This window comes from Myxocyprinus asiaticus, chromosome 6 (genome assembly GCF_019703515.2).
Source record: "Myxocyprinus asiaticus isolate MX2 ecotype Aquarium Trade chromosome 6, UBuf_Myxa_2, whole genome shotgun sequence".
In the NCBI taxonomy this organism is placed as follows: Eukaryota; Metazoa; Chordata; class Actinopteri; order Cypriniformes; family Catostomidae; genus Myxocyprinus; species Myxocyprinus asiaticus.
Genome location: NC_059349.1, coordinates 13,363,804 through 13,376,865, shown reverse-complemented (window position 1 = coordinate 13,376,865; position 13,062 = coordinate 13,363,804). Strand labels below are relative to the sequence as shown.

The 13,062-nt window shown below is 39.9% G+C and overlaps 2 protein-coding genes across 3 annotated transcripts; one reads left to right on the top strand and one right to left on the bottom strand.

The window, feature by feature from the left end:
• The first annotated feature begins 1,444 nt into the window (after window positions 1-1,444).
• Window positions 1,445-8,261, top strand: LOC127442473 (zinc finger protein with KRAB and SCAN domains 2-like). Of its 2 annotated transcripts, none has more exons than XM_051700534.1 (5): window positions 1,445-1,879; window positions 4,391-4,897; window positions 6,515-7,018; window positions 7,617-7,733; window positions 7,831-8,261. In XM_051700534.1, exons 1-5 carry the CDS (start codon window positions 1,507-1,509, stop codon window positions 8,109-8,111), a joined length of 1,782 nt encoding a protein of 593 aa, XP_051556494.1. In that variant the 5' UTR covers window positions 1,445-1,506; the 3' UTR covers window positions 8,112-8,261. The 2 variants fall into 2 exon arrangements, with proteins under 2 accessions (XP_051556494.1, XP_051556495.1); XM_051700535.1 differs by lacking the exon at window positions 1,445-1,879 and adding an exon at window positions 1,888-2,920.
• A 1,916-nt stretch (window positions 8,262-10,177) lies between these two features.
• Window positions 10,178-12,615, bottom strand: LOC127442481 (uncharacterized). The gene is made up of 2 exons (XM_051700548.1): window positions 12,157-12,615; window positions 10,178-12,084 (listed from the first exon to the last, which is right to left on the bottom strand). Exons 1-2 carry the CDS (start codon window positions 12,379-12,381, stop codon window positions 10,993-10,995), a joined length of 1,317 nt encoding a protein of 438 aa, XP_051556508.1. The 5' UTR covers window positions 12,382-12,615; the 3' UTR covers window positions 10,178-10,992.
• Window positions 12,616-13,062: the final 447 nt, after the last annotated feature.

The following is a 13,062-nucleotide window of genomic DNA, read 5'->3' as shown; positions in this document are numbered from 1 at the left end:
TCTAGTCGATACCATATACACCTTATTCCCTCACAGAAGCGCCATCTTTGACGGGAATGAAAACGAGGCTGTGAGGGGTAGACATAACATCTCTTCAGTGACATGCACTGTATTAAAGGTGCATTCAGCGATTCCTGAAAAACACTGCTGATATTCGAACTCAACTGCCAAAACAAACACATCACTCTCTTCAGTGCTCCTTTGGAAGCTCCGCCCCCCAAATTCATGCACGTGAGACGGTTTTACGCACACCAGCTCCAGACACTCACAACTCTCCTGCTACTAAATCTAACATCACAACAACAGCATATGTGTGTTCTGTGAAACATAGCAAAATGTATGTTACCCACCTTTCGAGAAGAAAAAGAGCAACTTCTGCATCCGTCTTCAAGCCTTTTACCTCTCTGAGGTCTCTCCACCGCTGAAAAGCCTCGCCAATGTTGACGCGGCTCCTAGACCTCGACTTATCATAATCCATCTTTTTTAGTTTATATTCGTCTGACCTTTTTCTCTTGATCTGTTTATCAGCCATTTGTCCTCCTTGGAGTTTAGAAAGTTCACATCAGCCAGATTTGCTATCGCTCTTCTCCTCTCACTCTGCCACCACCCCCCATCCTGTGCACACGCAAGAACCACCCCCTGTTGCTGAATGGCTGGAGTAGTGTTGTGTGGATCGGTCTGATCCACTTTGTTTTTGTCCCATTTACAGAGCCAGGGCTGTGTACAAATACTAGATTTTTTTTTCAGCCCACCCACAGAATGGACAGCTAGCAGACTGTGAGGAGATATTTGCCGAATTTGACAAAAAGTGTATTGGATTAGAATTTCTGGGTGCACCTTTAAGCTAACAAAAAGCTCAGATACTGCTAATTTTCCACAACTCATGTTGTCTGGAGGTTTTTTGTCCACTAAAATTTCCTGGAAAGATATTTTTAATGTTTCATCAGCAGAACGATCCAAAAACACTTTAAACAACTGTACAACCCACTGAAGAGACTGTACGTCTATCACTCGCAGCCTTTTTGTCATTCCCATGAAAAAAAAAAAAATGGTGCTGCTGTGAATAAGGTCTATTAGGGACCAATACATATCTGTAATAGAAACCAATGCGAAACATTAAATACTAATCCTAATGAAATATGACCCAAAACACAGTACGCTCGTAATAAAATAAAAAATATATTTAAAAAAAAAAAAAAAAAAAAAAACTAACTTAGAATTTCTAAGGGGTCTGAAAACTGGGTTCGACACAGTTATTTTATGGCACGTATAATGTTGTAAGATCATATAATATATAATGGCACACACTTAAGTAGATAGTAACGATGGCACTCACGTGGTGTGTTCTGGACATGGGAGCTAAACACGCACAGTATCACCCATGTTGTTTTCACAGTGAACAGCAGGTGGCGGTAAGTGGCTAAAACGCGATTTCCACCAACAACTCAAAGAAGAAGATGAGTAAACAAACTTCATGTAGCTTCTTCTTTGACGAGCGCGGAAAACATGGAGAAGCATTCGGATAAGTGGACCGACAGCGAGGTACAGGCGTTATTTAGCATTTACTCATCGGAGGAAATCCAGAGAGGTTTTGAGTCGTCGAAGCGTAACAGCAAAGTGTACGCAAATATCTCGGCACAGCTGTGTGAGGTCGGGATCCACCACAATGCTAAACAGTGTCGGGAAAAACTTAAAAAACTGAAGCAAGACTATAAAAAAATCAAAGACCACAACAACCAAAGTGGGTCTGATCGCCGGACTGGAAAATGGTTCGAGGCCATGGACGCAATCCTTGGTCACAAACCAGCATACACTGGAAATGTGGGAAGAAAGGCATCAACAGAGCTCATGGCCAGCGACACAGACACGTCTGCTGAAGGCAAGTGATGTATAGATATATTTCCTAGTGGAAAAACCAGCTTAAGCTGGTAGCTGTGTTTTGGAACATAGTAGCTGGTTTAAGCTGCTCATAAGATGGTCTTGAGCTGGTGGTCTCCCAGCTTGGACCAGCTTAAACCTGCGACCATGTTCCAAAACACAGCTACCATTATCCCGCTTAATATAAGTCTACTGTTCAAATAAATAAATAAATAAATAGATATAAAATATTAATTTGACGTGAAATTACTACCTTACTTGTAGAGATCACAAAGTGATACGAGTAGTAGTAAAGATGGCTTGCAATACCTGGATGTCCGGTCTGATATCACTTAATTCAAGGATATGCGGTTTTCATACAGAAATATCAGACTGCTAGATTTACCAAACAGAATCAAGTATGCCAGAGAAACACCGTTCAAATGATTGGAATCATTAAGACATTTTTGTTTTATAAAGTAATTGATGCTTCTGTTCACCAAGGTTGCATTAAATTATGGCAAGCCGAATTGACTTTTAATCATGTGCAGGAAATTAATGACAGATATTTAAAATTAATTTTCAGTAGTTACAATGCAAATTCTTTTTTTTTTTTTTCTCCCCTTTTTCTCCCCAATTTGGAATGCCCAATTCCCAATGCCTAAGTCCTCGGGGTGGCGTAGTGACTCGCCTCAATCTGGGTGGCGGAGGAAGAATCTCAGTTGCCTCCACGTCTGAGACCGTCAATCCACGCATTTTATCACGTGGCTTGTTGAGCGTGTTACCATGGAGACATAGCGCATGTGGAGGCTCACGCTATTCTCCTCGGCATCCACACACACAACTCAACACGTGCCCCACCAAGAGCGAACCACATTATAGCGACCACGAGGAGGTTAACCCATGCGACTCTACCCTCCCTAGCAACCGGGCCAATTTGGTTGCTTAGGAGACCTGGCTGGAGTCACTCAACACGCCCTGGATTCTCGCGACTCCGGGGGTGGTAGTCAGTGTCTTTAATCGCTGACCTACCCAGGCCCCACAATGCAAATTCTTGATATCGGTAAATGCATTACTCGCAGATATACACATCCTTGATATAGGGCTGCGTTAATGCACAGGCCTACCTGGGCTGTAGTCCAGGACCCCATTCACGGCATCTGCCACCGCCCGATAGAGCGCAACAGTCTGGTTCCAGGAGTAAATATCCCATTTAATTTTTCATAGGCTAATTGATTTTCAACAATAACTGATGAACATTTAAAGACAGATCTACTGTGAGCTACGAGGTCGTTTATCGATGGTTTATGTTTCCGTTAAAGCCATCCGTCTGCGTTATTTCAAATTCATTGTTTTAAAATTTTGTTTGATAGCAGAATTCATGGTAAGCAACTACATTACCAATGGTACAGCAGAGAAAGATCCATCAATCAGAGAATCACGGCCAACCACCCACTCCCATGATGCACTGTGAATGATGTAAAATCAATAGTTTTATATATCCCCATAGTTTTTTATTCAATGACGTAATTCGCAATGCTTCATGGGATCGTAGTCCCTGCCCTCATGAATGACGTTAAGCACACAGTTTGTACCTTTGACTTTTTGTACAATTTTCAAATAATTTCTTGCCTCAAAACAAAGTCTGTGATGTTGTGATTTACCTCGGAGCTGGTTGGTTTGGTTCATGCTTAACAACTCTTTAATGAAGGATATTATGAAAAGTCTATGGGAAAATGAATGGGGGAAAAGTTCCGGAAACCAGACGGCTGAATAAGTGGGCGGGCACTGTTGCGCTCTATTCTACCCCATCGACAGTCGTGGGAGGAGTGCATGTTAACGCATTCAGTGGGAGATGCTGATATAAATGAGAAAGCCATCCGTGTAGCACGTTCATAGCGAACCACAGATCGTTATTCTATCCTTAATTTTGATATCTGTAAATGTATTTTAACATGTTAGATTTGGTTTTTCAGATATCTGGAAATGGATTTTAGACATCAATAAATTGAAGAGTATTAGTTACAATAAAATTATAGATATCCTAAATTATAATAGCCACTAGTAAATATCATATTACGGATATCAAAAATTGCATTTTTACTAATTCAGTTGTTGATATCAGGAATAAACATTTGCACTAGTAACAATATAATTATTGATATAAACAAATATCGTTTTTACTAGTACGTAGTAGGCCACATGTCTGATATGTGCAACTGGAATTTCAACTTGTAAGAAATAAGGAACTATCAAAATCTGTAATTATGTTTTGATCAGAAGTAAAAGGACATATTGTTTTGAAATTCTCCTTCAAATTCAAAATTCTATTCAGAAAGTCATTTGTAACATTAAAAATGTCTTCACTGTAATTCTTGGTCAATTTAAAGGATGCTTAGTGTGTAACAGGCAGGCTAACAGCCACTTAGCAAGGAAACAACAAGTTACTAAGAGCTAGAAAGACAGTTTACAAACTTCTCACTTCTCACAAAGTTTAAGACTAATTTTATCTTTGTTTATCTGTTTTTTTTAGAACCATCTATTGATTATGTGCTCACAGACAGTAATGAAGAAGAAGAGTCACCAGCCACCATGAGAAAACAAATGTCTTGTAGCTGGTACTCCGACGATCATGCTAATTCTACACAGATACAAATGGAGAAGTATTCTGACAAGTGGACTGACACTGAGGTACAAACCTTACTTGGCATTTATTCGACGGAGGAAATCCAGAGAGGTTTTGAGTCGTCGAAGCGTAACAGCAAAGTGTACGCAAATATCTCCGCACAACTGTGTGAGGTCGGGATCCACCACAATGCTAAACAGTGTCGGGAAAAACTGAAAAAACTGAAGCAAGACTACAAAAAAATAAAAGACCACAACAACCAAAGTTGCTCGGATCGCCGGACTGGAAAATGGTTTGAGACCATGGACGCAATCCTTGGTCACAAACCAGCATACACTGGAAAGGTGGGAAGAAAGTATCCAGCAGCCGACCATTTGGAGCCCGTGGCCAGCGACACCGACACGTCTGCTGAAGGCAAGTGACCTCTATAATTAGTTACAACTAATAAACATATCAAATGTAGCTAAGGTGGCAACACTCACATTTGATTCGTTGCTGACATGAAAAAGCTATTGAACAGTGGTTCTCAACCCTGTTCCTGGAGCCCTCTCCCCCAACACTGCACATTTAGTATATCTCCCTTTTCTGACACACCCAATTCAGGTCTTGGAGTCTCCACTAATGAGTGGATCAGGCTGATGAGTTGAATCAGGTGCGTTTGATTAGGGAGATATCCAAAATGTGTAGTGTTGGGGTAGTACTGCGTAAGAAGATGTTTTCACTGCTAAGCATCAGGAGACGAATGTAGAAACAACAACAGTGGATGTACATGGCTAGAGTGTTTGTGAGAAGGTCAGGAGATACCTGCATTTGTATAACTCATGTCTGAAGGAATATAAAGACATATGTATGGGTCTAAACTGCTTAAGATAAATAGTCCAGTATCTCATAGCAGTTGTAGTGAATGTGCCATCCGCCTGTGTATGCGCACACAGTCAAATGAAGTATAATTTCAAAGGCTAGTGTTCCAATGTACGCAGACACTAAGCGCTCGCGTCAAAAGCTAAACATACTTTTGGTTAGCTACTAGGGTTGTAAAGGGCCAGTAAAATTCTGGAAACTTTCCATGGGAAGTTAAGCTGGGGAATTTTGGAACTATTGGAAAAAACTTTGGGCACCTGGCTATATGCTGCTGCATCTTTGTGGCATTCTTAACATAGGTCTTTGCACAGTATTTGCAAATGTACACAGCCTTTCCTTCTACATTGGCTGAGGTGAAATGTATCCACACATCAGATGGCGCACGTAGCATTGAAAAAACAATAATGCAATACCATGCACAGATATATAAATAGTTAGCTAAACAATTGGAATATTCTGGAATGGTAAAAATATTTTTACAATTGATGCTGGACAAATGAATAGAAATAGGCTAGATGAATAGATGAACACTCCTCAATCAGCATGCTAAATCAAACTATAACCTATGTTCTTGTATGATAACAGAAAACTGGCTAGCAGAAGAAACAGCATCGCAGTTGAGCTAGCACCATGATAGCTAGCCTCTTAAATTGTCAATGAAATGGTGTTAGATAGCTTACATTTAGCATATCTGATTTACTGGCTAGCTAGCTACTGTATAAACACATTTTGATTTAGTATTTGTTAGTTAAACTTTAATACCATAGATCAAATACCAATATCATCAAAACTTACTTGACTGGATGTAGTCCTTTGGCTCACATGCAGTAAGTAGTGTGCTGTGTGCATGTGATTGAGGAATGCGCAGGGTAGAAATTCAACTGAATTTGCATTAAATCTGGTTGTTTTAACCAAGATTATGCTGCAAGATGTTTTTTTTTTCAACTACATTTAAGTTCCCTGTTATAGGCTAACTTGTAATTTTGCAAATTTCCAGTTTATTCCCATTAATTCCCATATATTCCCATTAATTCCCATTGAGAGTTTCCAACTTTGAAATTTCCTGGAATTTTGCAACTACAAGCTACTGAGAGCCATAAAGACAGTTTACAGACACATCTTTTCTCACAAAGACTAATGTTATCTACTGTATGTTTATCTATTTTTCAGGACCGTCTATTGATTATGTGCTCACAGACAGTGATGAGAAAGAAGAAGAATCCGCAGCCGCCTTAAGTGAAAAAACACCTTGTAACTGCCACTCAAGCGAGTGTGCTAATTTTTTACATGTAAAAATGGGGAAGTATTCTGACAAGTGGACTGATTTTGAGGTACAAGCATTGCTTAGCATTTACTCATCAGAGGAAATACAGAGAGGTTTTGAGTCATCGACACGTAAGAGCAAAGTGTACGCAAATATCTCGGCACAGCTGTGTGTGGCTGGGATCCACCACACTGTAAAGCAGTGTCGGGAAAAACTTAAAAAACTGAAGCAAGACTACAAAAAAATAAAAGACCACAACAACCAAAGTGGGTCTGATCGCCGGACTGGAAAATGGTTTGAGGCCATGGACGCAATCCTTGGTCACAGACCACCATACAATGGAACTGTAGAAAGAAAGGATTCGACAGCTGTCCATTTGGAGCCTATAGCCAGCGACACCTCTGTAGAAGGCAAGTCACCTCCACATATAGTTAAAAACAAGAAATATAAGGGGGCCTGGGTAGCTCAGTGGTAAAATACGCTAGCTACCACCCCTGGAGTTCACTAGCTTGCTAGTTCGAATCCCAGGGCATGCTGAGTGACTCCAGCCAGGTCTCCACCAAACTGGCCCAGTTGCTAGGGAGGGTAGAGTCACATGGGGCATACTTCTTGTGGTCATTATAATGTGGTTCATTCTCAGTGGGGCATGTGGTGAGTTGGGTGCAGTTGCCACAGTGGATGGCGTGAAGCCTCCACACGCGCCATGTCTCCATGGCAACACGCTCAACAAGCCATGGATTCATCCTCCGCCACCCGGACTGAGGCGAATCACTATGCATTATCCAAATTGAAAAAAAAAAAAAAAGAAATATATCAAATCTAGCTCTATATTATGGATAAGTACTAGTATATTGGTACAATAGGTACATTACTCTGGTCTTTTTGTACATTACTCTGCTTGTAAGCACATAAGCTTACTTGTAGGATATCGTTTACAAACACAACTCTCCTTACAAAGCTAAAAACTAAATAAAAATAAAGTTATCCATGTTTATCTTTTTTTTTTAGAACCATCTGTTGATTCTACTGTGCTCACAGACTGTACTTTTGCCAGCGATGCCCCTTCGGCCTCCAGCACCCCCCACCATCCAATCTCTACTCCTGCTGGCTCGCATGTGAGACCAGGTAATTATAAACCCACACCCATGCATTGGTGTGTATTGTATTGACACGAGTTCATGTTGAGTGTTGTGATAAGCATGTATTTCTTTGTCTTTACCAGGAAAGAGGAAAAGAGATGCACTTGTTATGGCACTTAAGGAAATGAGAGAGATGGAGGAGGCAAGGCAGAGAGAAGCCAGTGCTGCTATGGAACGTTTTTTACAAATGATGGAGGAGCATGAGTCAAGAGAGGCTGCAGCACGGGCAAGGGAGCTGGCAGAGCATCGGGAAGAAGCCGCAGAGGCAAGGCGCCAGCAGGCCGCATTTCAGCAGAGCTTTCTGGCCCTTTTTGCAAAGCTTGTGGAGGGTGGACAGCCCCCTGCCCACCCAACACTGGACTAAACCTGCTATTAAATAGTAGCTAACAAGTTTCTGTTCATTTAGCATTTTTAACATATATTCTGCACAATCTGAAATTTCTGTTATATGTTCTAATTGATTGTTTCTGTTTTTCTATTGGTTAACCAACATGTTTGAATAAAGATTTTATACTTTAAATTAAAAACGTGTTATTTCTGCATGTACTCCTATTACACTCAAAAATGATATTAGGGTTTAAACAAATGTTTAAAAATTTGTTCAATTCCAAAGCAAAAGTAGTTGCTTTGCAAATTACCAAACTGTATTGTTAAAAATTTATCAATTTTATTCTTTATTCTATAGTTTTTAAAGTGCAATCTCTTCATTTAAATTACATCACAAGTTTACTTAAATCAGTTTGATGGAAATTTGTCTTTCAATTGACAAGCATACATCTTAAAAATAGCGAAATCAAGAATGTATGAAGCAGTAAGTTTTATATAGTAACCACAACATTTACCATTGTTTTACTACAGCAGCAATAGTTCAACTATGATATTTGTAGTACAACCATAACCCCAAAATGTACCATGGTTTTACTACACTAACCCTATTTTAGCTTTGATATACAGGTGCATCTCAATAAATTAGAATGTCGTGGAAAAGTTCATTTATTTCAGTAATTCAACTCAAATTGTGAAACTCGTGTATTAAATAAATTCAATGCACACAGACTGAAGTAGTTCAAGTCTTTGGTTATTTTAATTGTGATGATTTTGGCTCACATTTAACAAAAACCCACCAATTCACTATCTCAAAAAATTAGAATATGGTGACATGCCAATCAGCTAATCAGCTCAAAACACCTGCAAAGGTTTCCTGAGCCTTCAAAATGGTCTCTCAGTTTGGTTCACTAGGCTACACAATCATGGGGAAGACTGCTGGTCTGACAGTTGTCCAGAAGACAATCATTGACACCCTTCACAAGGAGGGTAAGCCACAAACATTCATTGCCAAAGAAGCTGGCTGTTCACAGAGTGCTGTATCCAAGCATGTAAACAGAAAGTTGAGTGGAAGGAAAAAGTGTGGAAGAAAAAGATGCACAACCAACCGAGAGAACCACAGCCTTATGAGGATTGTCAAGCAAAATCGATTCAAGAATTTGGGTGAACTTCACAAGGAATGGACTGAGGCTGGGGTCAAGGCATCAAGAGCCACCACACACAGACATGTCAAGGAATTTGGCTACAGTTGTCGTATTCCTCTTGTTGAGCCACTCCTGAACCACAGTCAACGTCAGAGGCGTCTTACCTGGGCTAAGGAGAAGAAGAACTGGACTGTTGCCCAGTGGTCCAAAGTCCTCTTTTCAGATGAGAGCAAGTTTTGTATTTCATTTGGAAACCAAGGTCCTAGAGTCTGGAGGAAGGGTGGAGAAGCTCATAGCCCAAGTTGCTTGAAGTCCAGTGTTAAGTTTCCACAGTCTGTGATGATTTGGGGTGCAATGTCATCTGCTGGTGTTGGTCCAATGTGTTTTTTGAAAACCAAAGTCACTGCACCCGTTTACCAAGACATTTTGGAGCACTTCATGCTTCCTTCTGCTGACCAGCTTTTTAAAGATGCTGATTTCATTTTCCAGCAGGATTTGGCACCTGCCCACACTGCCAAAAGCACCAAAAGTTGGTTAAATGACCATGGTGTTGGTGTGCTTGACTGGCCAGCAAACTCACCAGACCTGAACCCCATAGAGAATCTATGGGGTATTGTCAAGAGGAAAATGAGAAACAAGAGACCAAAAAATGCAGATGAGCTGAAGGCCACTGTCAAAGAAACCTGGGCTTCCATACCACCTCAGCAGTGCCACAAACTGATCACCTCCATGCCATGCCGAATTGAGGCAGTAATTAAAGCAAAAGGAGCCCCTACCAAGTATTGAGTACATATACAGTAAATGAACATACTTTCCAGAAGGCCAACAATTCACAAAAAATGTTTTTTTTATTGGTCTTATGATGTATTCTAATTTTTTGAGATAGTGAATTGGTGGGTTTTTGTTAAATGTGAGCCAAAATCATCACAATTAAAAGAACCAAAGACTTAAACTACTTCAGTCTGTGTGCATTGAATTTATTTAATACACAAGTTTCACAATTTGAGTTGAATTACTGAAATAAATGAACTTTTCCACGACATTCTAATTTATTGAGATGCACCTGTACATAGTACAACCTAATAATACATAAAAACCAAAACTATTGTAGTAAAATCCTCATCCTGCCAAATAATAATAATAATGTTTTACTGCAAATTAACAGTGGTGTTACTAAAAACTAACCACTTTTTTTTTTTTTGCAGAATGATTAGGATTTATTAAAACCATAGTTTTGGGTTTACTGTTTAATTACTACAGTTTTGCCACAAATATGGTTCAAATTAATTTAGTGTAGTAAAATAATGTTAAATATCATGGTTAAAATATGCTTACTGTTGTAAAATATTGGTACATTTTGTGGTTAAAACATGCTTACTGTAGTAAAATAATGGTAAATATTATGGTTACTGTAGTAAAACAATGGTACATTTAATGGTTAAAATTGGTTAGTGTAGTAAAACAATGGTACATTTTGTGGTAACTAAGGTTTTCAAATATTTATGAAAATGAACTGGTTTTACTACAGTAAACATAGTTTAAACAAGGCATTTGTAGTAAAACCTTAGTAACCACAAAACAAACCATAGTTACTACAGTCATGTTTATTGCAATAATACTATAGTAAAACCATGGTTATTTTTTTTGCAAGGAAACCCAAAACAGAACGTTATTCTTGTCCTCTGAGGGGCTCTGTATGAAAGAAATATGAGACAAACTAAAATCAAATATTTATTAAGAAATGAACAATAACAAAGATTTGTGTGTTGTGTTAATTTAGTTGTCAACAGTGGTCAGATAATGCACTAAGGCTGCACGTACTCCCATTCCTTCAGTCTCTGCACCAGGTGCAAGCGGCTCATCCGGCTGGGCAAATGGGACTGATTTATCCCATTCCTCCCTGTACTCCTCACCATTGCTCTCACAGAGGTTATGGAGCACACAGCTGGTGAGCACCATGGACTTCACTCTCTCAAGGCTGCAGTCATTGCGTTCCAGCAAACATCTCCATCTTCCCTTCAGTCGGTCAAAGGCATTTTCAACAACCACCCTTGCCTTGCTGGTCGTGTAGTTGTACACGTGTTGTCCTTCAGTCAGACGGCCGTCGTCAGTAAAAGGCGTCATGAGCCAACTTCTTAGTGGATAGTCTGCATCTCCAAGGATGTAGTGGTCTACGCCTTGCCCACCAATGCACCTTTGTTGTTGTGGAAACAGCATGCCCCTTTCGGCCAGTTTCCACAATGGGGACAAACGCAGTACTCTGGCACTGGGCAAGCTGCCAGGTAGTCCTGCAAAGACATTCCAAAAGAGCCCATTCCCATCAACTACTGTCTGCAATAAAATGGAGCACCATCCCTTACGATTGATATATTCGGTGTGAAACTCCAGTGGGGCCAAAATGGGGATATGTGAGCTACCAATGGAGCCAACACATTGTGGTAGCCCCCACCTTTGCTCGAAGTACAGAGTCATTTCGTTCAGCTTCTCTGCAGTAGGTACCTGAATAACTTCGGGCATTAGAATCTCTAACACAGAGGAGCAGAAGTCTCTCACGCAGTCACAGGCAGTTGCAATGCCAACTCCGAAAAGATGGGCAACAGTCCTGTACTCGGCGTTTGTGGCTAGCTTCCACAAGGCAACAGCAACTCTTTTTTGGAGTGGCACAGACAGACGATACCTCGTATCCATCTTCTCCATCGCAGGCTGCACACGACGACAGATGTACTGAAACGTTTCTTTAGACATCCGGAAATTCTCTATCCACTGGTGGTCAGTAAAACTGGGAACGACGGTTTTCCACCAGTCATCTTCTCTTTTGTAAACCCAAACAGATGGTGAGGAACGTAGTGCACACAGACGCAACAATATCTGAAACACAAATAGCACATTTACCATTTTGTTAATGTGCCTATTGTAATCCATAAAATACTCGTAACATACCTTTCTCCTTCTCCTGAAGCAATGCATTTCTCTTTGGGCCATCGTGATATAAAATATTCCAAACTTTCGCAGCAGTTTTCGCCTCTTCGCTCTCCTCTCCCTTGCTCTTTGGGTCGATTGTCTCAGGATTTCACGCCGTCTATCAAACTCCAATGTTAACATCATAAAACCAACTAAGTAACCACAGAGTAACAAAAGTGCAGCTCCGATCTTGGCGTCCTCCATCGTTGTTTTACATGCATACAAGTACAATACAAATGGAAATGTTCAATCAAATGTAGGCTAAATTACCTCATTTAATGCTTTGTTTCAATCGCGCAAACCATAAAATAACTAAAACCAAAATAAACCGCTGCAAGGATACAATGAGGAAAGGTGCCACTTATGTAGCAATACAGCCTTTTGCCATCGTTGTTGTTGTTGTCATTGTTTCGCGCGCAGAAATAACGTCATAAGATAAACGGTCGACAGTATATTACGTTACTAAGAGGTTCCAGTTGCAGGCGCAAACGCAAGAGGGCCATCCCGTCACTTCCACATTTCAAAAATTAACTTGGAACGTTTAGAATGTCCCTATGTACAGTCTCAAGGAAGAAAGCCATTACACTTGTGTAAATGTTAAATTATTTAGGTGCATTACAATATGTTATTACCCCATTGTAACTTGTTTTATTTATTTATTTATTTATGTCATGTTGTTTTCATTTCTTTATTTGTTGATTTAATTTTGGATAGGTATGTTTATGTGTCATTTGCTATACAGTATTTACGTTGTGTAACTTGCTAGGATTAGTGTATGCCTTGTCAGAGGTTTGACTTCTACAGTTGCCTTGTTTGGTTATACATTTTTCAATAAAAAAGCAAACGCAAAAGGGAAAAGTCTCAAATAATTATATTAGAAATATG

Bases quoted from the DNA above. Each gene is read 5' to 3' on its own strand.
- LOC127442473 (XM_051700534.1), top strand. From the start codon at position 1,507: ATGGAGAAGCATTCGGATAAGTGGACCGACAGCGAGGTACAGGCGTTA. The intron at 1,880-4,390 runs GCAAGTGATGTA...TGTTTTTTTTAG, and splicing joins CACAGACACGTCTGCTGAAG to AACCATCTATTGATTATGTG. The intron at 7,019-7,616 runs GCAAGTCACCTC...TTTTTTTTTTAG, and splicing joins CAGCGACACCTCTGTAGAAG to AACCATCTGTTGATTCTACT.
- LOC127442481 (XM_051700548.1), bottom strand. From the start codon at position 12,381: ATGGAGGACGCCAAGATCGGAGCTGCACTTTTGTTACTCTGTGGTTAC. The intron at 12,085-12,156 runs GTATGTTACGAG...TTTGTGTTTCAG, and splicing joins GCTTCAGGAGAAGGAGAAAG to ATATTGTTGCGTCTGTGTGC.